Source organism: Dendroctonus ponderosae, unplaced genomic scaffold, assembly GCF_020466585.1.
Source record: "Dendroctonus ponderosae isolate FM_Combo_2020 unplaced genomic scaffold, Dpon_F_20191213v2 Dpon_F_20191213_11, whole genome shotgun sequence".
Taxonomy (NCBI): Eukaryota; Metazoa; Arthropoda; class Insecta; order Coleoptera; family Curculionidae; genus Dendroctonus; species Dendroctonus ponderosae.
The window spans coordinates 305626-316230 of NW_026017213.1; the positions used below are offsets into that span (position 1 = coordinate 305626).

The window sequence follows — 10605 nt, forward strand, 5'->3', positions numbered from 1 at the left end:
AACCGTTTTCTTGCCCCTATTTTAATTTTTACTTCTGTATACCTAAATAAGATTATTTATTTAAAAAACGTGAATTACAAATGTTTTGAAATTGTTTCTGTAAGTGGCATACAATTACTCATCACCTTATGAGGCGGCTATATCACGAAAACGGCAACCACGAGTGAAATTACATTCACAAGTTAAATTCACGGTTTAAAAAATCACATTCACAGACATAACAGTAACTTTAACATCACTGTTTAGTTCATCTCTACCATCAGGTAATCGGCAAGCGAACGCGTTACCGTTTTGAGGCTAGTTCTGAACATCACGCTTACAAATAGTTGAGCACTTTGGTCAAACTGTTGTCAATCAACCACATCCTAGCAAACACAAATGGTCCGTGGAACGTTCTATTTTGATCCCCGTTATCCCGCACGTGATGATCCATGGTACGATGTCCCTAGACCGTCCCTCGTATTGCACAAATATCTCATGCAGATCCCATGCGAGTCGTCCCAGAAACGTGATATTTTTTGATACCAGATACGTAATGAACAGGACGTATATGTAGTAATAGTAAATGGCACGCTCGAAAAAAACTTATACACTTTATTACACACTTAATAAAGTTTATACCATCAAATAGCCATTTCACGTAATAAAATATCCATATCACTTCTACCGATTGCCCATGCTTTTATCAGAGACAAGGGATAATTATTATTTGTCTCTGCTTTTAATGTGTCACAGTTGTTCATATGTCTTGTTAAAGACTCCAAAGAGGCGGATAACTTAGGTTAGGTTTCTATTGTCCATGTATTCGTTGTTGCACATTTTAGTTTCAGTGTTTTGATTTTCCGTACGTGTGATTGTGTTATTACAGACAAAGTAAGTAGCTAATTTATAATTTTATCACTTTCATGTTTAATCTTCGTTTATATGTATAGAAGTGTGACATAATTTCCATGCTTTCGAACGTAAATCCATGTTAGCCACCTTACAAATGGAAATTTTTAAATAAAATAAAGTATAATTTGAAAACGGTTGATTTTACAGCTTAAAGTGTTAGTGTAAATTTGTAACTTTGTAAATTGTCTATCTAATGACGTATTAATATACAGGTATTTCCATTTGAAAAACAAAATTTATATTGCGTAAGAAAGTTTTAGATTGAAGTCCACATTGTTAACACCCTGTACAATGTAGTGATATTTTGGTTCAATCGAATTCAGATCTGTCGGATTCGAATAACGGATCTGTGGTGATTGGAAAGACATATTTTTGTGTATCTCTAACTCGTTTTTTTGCTTCTACAATAAATTTTTAGATACCATGTTTTTAAGTAAAATTTTATTAAAATGGCGATAATCTGCTAACGTCGCAAGTAAGAAAAAAACAATTTGCGGTGCAAATGCAGCGTTTCAAGCTGCATTCCATGAGCTAATAAAAAATTGCTTGTTCTATTTTAAAAAAAATACACTTTAATCTTGCCTCGCTTTTCTGAGACACTCTGTATCATATAAGATATTTTAAAAATGTGCGCACTTTTGTGCACAGTTTAAACACCATCGGAAGTAATGGACTCTATCGCACTAAAAACCACCCTGTTATGTTATTGGTTCATATTTGGTTCGGTATTTGCTTCCACCCTAAATTTTCTAAATTACAACTGCCGTCAACGTTTTTAGAAAGTGTTTTTTACTTTATCCATATTTGTTCCTAGTAATAATTTGACGGTTGACTATTAGCCCAAAAACGTTTCACAGATGTTCTCTAAACAACCAGTCTATAATCCCAGTAATGTCCCAAATGACTTTCACAGGATCATCCCATACATGACCCGAACAGTCCCAAATGACTTTTACAGGATCATCCCATACATGGCCCGAACAGTCCCAAAAGTATAACCCATGGACGTCCCACGTACATATAGGGAAGTACCGGGACGTCCCAGGGACTTAGACCTATATGCTGTAGTGACTTCCGTGGGACGTCTCAGGGACCGAGGTGTGTGTGCTAGGTTTGAGAACACAATCTAAGTAATAAATGCGAGTCAAATTTTGGAATGCCACATTTATTTAGTAAATAACAAACGTTAAAGCTTTTTTTCCTGCTGAATCAATAAGCCACTTTCTAGCCAATCACGGTCTCATTGTATGGATGCAGCTGATGATAAGACCGGAAAATGGATACCAACGAATCCAGTGTCTCCAAGCTAGTTGGGATAATTTGATTTGCTGGCAAAAGGAAGCCATTTTGCCCTCTGTCGCGAAGTTCATATGTGTAGGCTATGGGCGTTTTAAACTTGTCTTTGACATAATCCATACTACCCCCCGTTGCAACGTCTGAAAATTAATAACATCGTTGACAATAACAAATCAATAATATCAATAATAAATTTATCATCTCTAAATAAACTTACAAATGGTTTCTGCAATATTTCCTATAACGTATTGGGTTCCGTATCTGACTGAAAGGTCTGCAATAGCCTGTGTTCCAATTCTCAGCTGAAATTATTTGCTCGTGTAGTTATTTCAAATGTGGTATTATACATAACATGAACATTTATCTAATATTGAAGTAAGAAAATTCCGGAAATTTGTCTACAATTTGCATTTTATCAATTAAAACCTGTGCAATTATATAAATACAAAAAGATATATTAAAAATTTATAAATATTGGCTTTATCGAATAAATATGTTTATACCATCTCTGGCAAGGTGTCTTGGGATGATAAAAGTGGGTAATGAAAAAAAGGATGTGTCAACTGCTATAGTTTCGAAGATCCCTGTTCTGGTCATCCGAAAAAAAAACTCACCCTGTATATATAGGGTGATTTACCTAGGTCGTGCATTAGAAGTTTTCCAACTTGCAGTTGTTTTAAAAACTTCGAATTTCGTAAAACCATGTAAAATACATTTAGCCCTGTAGCTATACAGAGTGTACGAAAACTATAACCTAACTTTCATATTTTAAATACAAATCCCCAATTTTTTTGAATGGTTGGATTGGCATTCGGATTGCGTGTTTATGTAACTCTAGTTTCGTTAACTCATCTCTTATAGTTTTTTTTTTATATAGAGGGTGATTCAAGATTGTCGTAATTCCTTTGTCTTATGAGAGTACAGGAAAAATGATGTCGAGGTCTTATGAGAGTACAGGAAAAATAGTTAAAAAATAATTCGTATTAAAAACTGAGATATTTGCAAAAAACTAGATCAGAAAGATGGCAACAATGTTTTTCAAGGGAATATGCCTAATTATTAATACGTAGATACCTGTTGCTTTCTAATTATTACAAATTGTAGTAACCAGAAAACAAAGAAAGCAACAACGAAGAAAGAAGTACTTTGAGTTTAGGATAAATTTGCCACAGAACAGGAATTTGTTACTTTGCCCAGGGATGTTCTGTGTACTTTGCCGTCAGTGCTGTTAAAGGGTATGTGTCAATGATCAATATCGATCAACTAAAATACAATTAATTTGTTAAATCACAGGAGAAGTTCGATGTTCTATCTGTTTAACTCCACATATGTTTGTGTCCCAATAACTTTATCGTGCACTCCTGGCAGCAGTCTGGACCCACATTTTGAGCAGCTTCTCATATTCCGCTAATATCCTGCTCAATTTGTACCGGTGTTCGGAAGATCAGAGATTTAATGTGTTATAGTGTCCTATGCATCTTACATACTTGGTCAGAATGTAGGCCCTTCCTCGGGGGAGTGAAATGTGTGTGAATTTGGATGGTGTGAACAGGATTTGACTGTTCTTCTGGGGGGATAATTATTCATGAGGACACTAATTTTTGCAGGATGGCCGAATGTAAGCAACCTCAGAAACCGTAAGAACAACGGCGGAATTGCAATATTGGAAGGCGGGACCAGAACCGGATACTCAGTGATGAATGACGAATTGATTGAAATTTGTTCGAGGCCTAGTCAAATTGCAGAATCTTGCATCTWTCATTTAGTGGCATTTGGCTTAAATATRGATCAGTATATTAGAATATGACACTTACCATTTCATCGTAGTTGTCCAAATGTGCAGTGGTGTGTCCATAAGGCAGCAACAACATTTGAGAGAATGAGTGTAAACTGATGTAAGCAAGCAAGTTTGGTCCAACAGTATCGATGAAAAAAGCCAGGCTGGACGTTGAAGTTTCCGACAGTGGATTCGGTCCAGCATAAGTATCAGAGCAGGCTTGGTTAGATGCCCCACCTTGCATCCATTGGTAAGGCCAGTTGCGATTGGGGTCGGCTCCAAAGCACAGGAACGTGTAAGGTGTACGTGTTTTTCTCCATAATCGATTCTAAAAACAAACTTTTGTCAATATACTTAAAAATAAGTATTGTTATGTTAAATAGTAGTTGTGACTGACATATTGACAAACGTAATAAAAATAAATCACACAAATAATCAAGTAGAAACAGGATAAAAGAAGTAATTAGAACGGCCGGATTTCATCTGAGAGAACCCGTTTTTTATTTGTTGAGAGTATTTGCCAAAAAATTTTCTGCCGAAGATACGAGCATGTTACTCGAATACGTAGTACAGGTTAACTCCAAGACATTTTGGAACGATTGGAGACTGATTTCTAGGGCTCACAGGCTAATCAAAGAACTTAAAGAATCAAACCCAATAGAAAAGGAGATGTGGACCCAATATCTCACGGATCTGTGCAAAAAGACAGAACACATGATTGAACTGAACACACCAGCTATGATAACAAACCAAATAATGCAAATAGAGGAATCCCACGTCAAATTTCACTAAATTTACTAAACTAAGAATAGGAAAAGCCCGGACATGAACGAGATAACAAATGAAGATGATGAGACATCATTTGAGTTGAAAGCGATTGTAGTCACCAGCACCTCATCTTCTTCATCAGCAGTATCACTGGTGGTGCGGCACTCGAATTTTTTTTCTGCTTCAATTTCAGCAGAAATTAAATCGGCATCCAAAAATATGATTTTAGTTAAAGTATAAACTCCTGTATCTCGGAATCCATTGACGGAAGTTTCTCTAGACTGGCATTTTAAATAGGCTCTTCTCATTAGCTTGACACATCCAATGTACTCAGAGGGCGGTTCATGTCGCGTAACCAGACCCTAATGCGTTGAGCCATGGGAGCGTTTAAGGCGTACTAGCGCCTTAAACGCTCCCATAAAAGTTTTGTTCAACGGCTGGAGTTTGTGGGTAGAATGGAGAAGCAGGACAATTATAGTTGCATCATTAGCTCTTTCTATATCTGTGATCTCTATATTGCGGGTATGGCTGTAGTGACCAGCCAAAATCAACAGGACTGGTGACTCTTTCTTACGTTTAACTGTGTCAGTTTGTATGTACTGCCATATTGGAACCTGGGGATCTCCTTTCATCAATTGTTGATTTATGTTTCGGCGAGCAAATATCATCATTGGTAGGATTAATTGGCCAGCAGCGCTCGTCTATGCTACAAGAGTTATAGGGATTCTCATTCAGCAGAAGTTCATGATGCTATTTATCGTTTTCCTTTTCGGCCAACAACTTGTGCAATCTTGTATTGCACAACCGTTAGAACACGTCTCATGAACATTGATTGAATTTGTTCAGGGGATAAAACGTTTTGTTGTATTGTTCTCCCAGGCCATTAAAAAACTATGCAACATTTTTCTTGTTGAAGAATCTCGCGGGAGTAAATGACGTTCCTGTTGATCGTCGTGCTGCCTCAACCAGGCTTTGCGCGCCATGTTGCCTTCAAATGCATGTCTGATATGGTTCCTGGTAGCTAAAGTGTATGCCATCCTCCTAACGCTCTTTCTTGTTAATCCATGAAATTTTACTTCCATATCCAAAATATGACAAACTAACGCAAGCTGGGCTCTAAATGATGTCCTGCTTTAAACTGTGCTGTATTCCAATTTATAAGCGCAACACATGTCGTACTACCAGGGGTGTAAGGGGTGATGGGCTGTAATGGATGATGGGCGACTTTAGGCCTGGGTAATACTGTGTCTTAAGTCATTTGTGTATTGAGGCCGCTTTGTGTGTCCAAAACCTGGCCTCCTACGACGCGGCACGTTGAACAACACTTAACATTTAATCTCATTCAAGATAGCAGACTTCGGATTGCAGTTCGTGAAAGCCACGCTCTGTTACCCATCTGCTCTCTAACCCTCTCCAGAGGCATGATTTTAGGTATTTTTGTAGATGTCGCTGTGACAACATCTGAAAATCCACTGTGTTACCCAGGCCTAGGCGAACCAACCGACAACGTCACCTGCACGTAGTGCACCCTGCTAGACAAGCAACGAGACTTTGTCTACCGAATGATTACCGAACGGCTACAGGTGGAAGGGTTGACAAAGGCAAGGGCTCTATTGTCCTAGGGTTGAGAACTCGACCCCAAAGGTGGAGGAATTATAAATAAGTAATCAACTGTATACGGATGTGGGGAGACACGGTAGGACTACCACATTAAAGATCCCTGCGAATATCCCTAGTAGAATCATCATGGCATCAAGGACCAAGAATGTTTATGATTAGTTTACTGATCATGGGGGTCGAAACCCAAGGTTCGACAGGAGAGGAAACGACAAAGACTCTCAAATCGTTATCCAGCGCAACTCTTGTAAAACAATTGGAGCACACAAAAAATAAAGTTAGTCAATAAAAGAATTGGCACGTGGAACGTCCAAAGTATGTACCAACCTGGCAAAATACATAATGTACTTCTAAAAATGCAAAAATTAAATATCAGTATATTGGGTATATGAGAAACAAGGCGGCCTAACTCAGGTAACTGTTCGATAGACAACAACGTAAGATCTGGAAACAATAGACGTGGCAATCATTTTAGATAAAGAAACCATCAAAGCAGTGGAGGGTTTCGTCCCAGTCTCGGAAAGAGTAAAAATCTTACAAATAAAGAGATCGCATCCCACACCAAACTGAATTTGATCCAAGTAAATGCTCGTACGATGGAAGGAACTGAAGACGAGATGGCACCTTTCTATCAACATATTGAACACGCCTAAAAATAATTAAGAATCGAGAAATCACCATGGTCATGGGGACCTGAATTCAAAGAGGGACAAAGGAAAGACTGGAAATTTTGTGGCAGACTACGGGTTTGGAGAACCTAATGAAAGAGGATATAGACTAATGCAATTCTGCCAGAAACAGGAACTAACAATATCAAACACATTCTTTACCCTACCGGAAAGGCGGTTATTTGCTTGGCGTTCACCCGCGGATAAACCAGACAAAATAGTTAGAAACCAGATAGACCGTCATGATTAAAGAAAGATACCGCAATGTCATCAAGGCAGTGAAAACATACCCTGGAGCAGACGTCTCTTCTGATCACAACGCAGTAATAGCTAAGGTAACAATTGCACTTAAAAGTGTTGAGAGCCATCATTAAATTAGAAGTAAGAAAACTGATATAAGAAAACATCTCCAACACAAAATAAATCAGAGTGGACTTAGATAAGGTTCAACAAACATAAACATATTAAGAAAGAACGAACTATTGAGGAACTTGGTCGAGGACGAGTCAGGCATACTAGAACACATAGTTCCCGACACAAAAGAGACAAGCCCAGAAATCACCAAGGAAGAAGTTTGTTGAAAAAGTGTGGTTTCTGAACTTTGACTGATTTGTTTTGCTTCATTTTCTTCTAACAAACGATCTATTTTGCAGTTTCACTTAGAAATACTGACGATCTGGTGGTCTTTAACGCGAAAAATTATAAGAAACATTTTCAATTTACTTTTAATTTACCGTCGTGAGACAGGTTAGTTTTACCCTCCTGATGACTTGTCGTTGCGATAGTAATCCTGCTCAGTACGAGAGGAACCGCAGGTTCGGACATTTGGTTCACGCACTAGCTCGAGCGGGCTATGGTGCGAAGCTACCATCCGTTGGTTTATGCCTGAACGCCTCTAAGGCCGTATCCTTTCTAGTCAAAGAAGGTGACGATATTTCTTGGAGTTCCGAGGGTCGAAAGGCTCAAAACAATGTGACTTTACTAGGCGGTCGACGTTCGCGTCGATCGTCGCACGAGCCCTAGTTGCCGCGTGGGGTAATCGATTGGCGACAGGATTTATCTTGCCAGTCAATTTATTAATTTTAATTTTTTTACCGAAAGTAATTAAGATTATTTTGAAAAAAAAACGACAACAGAGCGAAAGTTATTACAACAAATATATCGCTCTCATCGCTCTCAAAATTTTTAAAGTCTCTTTCAAATTTCAGGTCATTTCAGTTTTAACAAAGTTTCTAAGCAATTCTTTCTTCGCAAAAATCGCATTATTTTTTAGTTTTACTTAAAACACTGAAAATCTAGGTATTTTATGTGAAAAATTATAAGATAAACTTTAATCGAACACTCGCCTCCTTAACCGCTTTGCCAGACTTTTTGGAAAACTTTTTGCAGCTTCGAATTATCGACAAAACCCTGATAATTAATTCTGGGTGTTTTTCCAAAAATCTTTTCTCGAATTGAAGAAGCGAAAGTTGATAATTATTTGTTTGGAAAACTCTTGGAAACTGAGGTTTCTTCACTTTTATGACAATATTTCTAAACAACAAAAAGGAAAACAACGTTTCGGCCAAAGTTTTACTGTAAAATACTGGAAAACTGAATCTTTTATACAAAAAATGAAGCGATCGATTTTACAAGAAAACTCGTCGACTTTCCTTGGACTCAGTTCTGTTGAGAAAATCTAGATGACTTTTGTTTAGTTGTTTGGATAAAGTAGTGAAACGTTACTCAGAAAAAATGTTGTTGACCTTTTCTTTTAGCTGTGAAAATTCCAGTCTCGGGTCTCGTAAAGTTTTAATAAATAACTTATAATTCATTAACCGATGAGTTATAACCCGTTAACTCAGAGAGCGGCAACAGCTCAATAACGCAACTCAACGCAATGTTACCCAGGCCTACAATGCTCTCAGGAATATGGGCTAACAATAAAAGTAAAAAAAAACAAATCAGAACAATAGGGAGAACCTAACAATTAACAACAAGACTTTTAGACAGGTGATTAACTACAGATATCTGTTACAACAGCTCTCCCAACGATTACTCTACAACAACATATTTTAATAATCTGGGAAGAGTGCTCGATAGACGGGATTTGAAGCTGGATCTGAGAATCAGAATAGGTGCCATGTCTTTTCGACCTTGCTTTATGGAATGGAGGCCGGCACCCTAAACGCAGCAACTGTAATTGAAGTCTTTTGAGATGTGGTGAATAGAAGAAAATTAAAAACATCTTTTACCAGACACGTGACAAACTACAAAGTCATGAGATAGCGGATGAGCTCTGCATGCTGAGATTATGAAGAATCCCATGCGCGAACTTGGTATTTCTGGAGAGTAACGCTGCTGTATAATCTTTATGCTATGGTACTGTTATGTTAAGACGGTAGACGTGACATCCGGGGGAGTCGGTTTTTCGGCATTAAATGTAATGCGTACATTAGGATGTAGAAGCTAGGCGTAGGATTAATTCCATCTTGACTAAATAGTCAGTAAAGTAGATTAACTCAAATCCCGACTCTACAAGAAACTAATAAACGGTACTTACGTTGTCATGGGAATGCACGAAACCATCAGGATTCACGACGGGAAATATATACCACACGTAGGCTTCCGCAATTCGACGCACTGCAGGATCTTGACTCACAACGAGCTCGTTGAGTATATAAGTAGCCACAGCAGATGTAATCCTATAATAGACAGTAAAATAGTGCAATCTGTAAATATTATATAAAACTTGGTTCTCTAGTCAGCTAACGTAACAGCAGTGCATGTTGTTAGATAGTTATTGACCTTTTTCTAGCACTAACCGCACTTCTCATTTAACTCGTAACACCTGGGTAAACGTTAATGGCACATTCCGCTAATCTGTTCCTCGTTTCCACATTACAATGAAGGTGACAGGAGGAAATGTGGTTCTACAATCGTTTTGCCGATAGCTTAAGCAATATAACTAGAATTAGACTTAATTAATTGTTTAAACCCACTTGCAAAAATATCAATTGCACTTGCACATCAACTCACATTGAACGAGAATAAAAATTGAAACTTTTAAGCGACGAATTGAATTTATAAAATGTTTCACAAACAACGAGTTTTTGTAAAAAGGCGAAAGTTTACTTCATCTCTAAGCCTGAAAATGTTCGAAATTAGCCAGTACTACCAAGATAGTAAAATAGCGATTGAAAGTTGTCTGGCTAGACCAAAATACCACAATACAACTATCAAAAGAGATAGACTTTCTAGGCCAACCTTTGAAACTAATGGGTTTTTCGGGTTTTTAGGCGGTCGTTCGGTAGAATTTCTTCTTGACGTTTCGCAAGCACGAGTGGCTTGCTTGAACGCTTACACTGTTCTGATGGTGACCACCTATCAGTTTAGTCTAGAATCGATGATAACGCCAAGATGTTTGAGAGATTTAGAAAGTGGGATTTCGGTGTTGTTGAGCATTAGTTTGGGTGTGTTAGTGGGAGGTACTGGTTCAACTACTGGATCGCCTGTCGTATTTATGCGGTCCGGCCGTGTGAGCTCATGCGTGAAGAGTGGGCGGCGCTTCAATGGTTTTGGCGCACACGCTGTTTGCCGCAAAAC

At 38.1% G+C, this 10605-nt stretch overlaps 1 protein-coding gene across 1 annotated transcript in view; it reads right to left on the reverse strand.

The window, feature by feature from the left end:
• Positions 1 to 2038: 2038 nt before the first annotated feature.
• The window catches only part of LOC109540401 (zinc carboxypeptidase), a 27451-nt gene continuing 18884 nt past the window's right edge, over positions 2039 to 10605 (reverse strand). Inside the window, exons 5-8 of the mRNA XM_019908762.2 lie at positions 9563 to 9704; positions 4005 to 4295; positions 2408 to 2492; positions 2039 to 2330 (exon numbers count right to left, since the gene is read on the reverse strand). Of these exons, the coding sequence (XP_019764321.2) occupies positions 2119 to 2330; positions 2408 to 2492; positions 4005 to 4295; positions 9563 to 9704 (730 nt within the window). The 3' untranslated portion in view covers positions 2039 to 2118. The remainder of the gene's footprint in view (positions 2331 to 2407; positions 2493 to 4004; positions 4296 to 9562; positions 9705 to 10605) is intronic.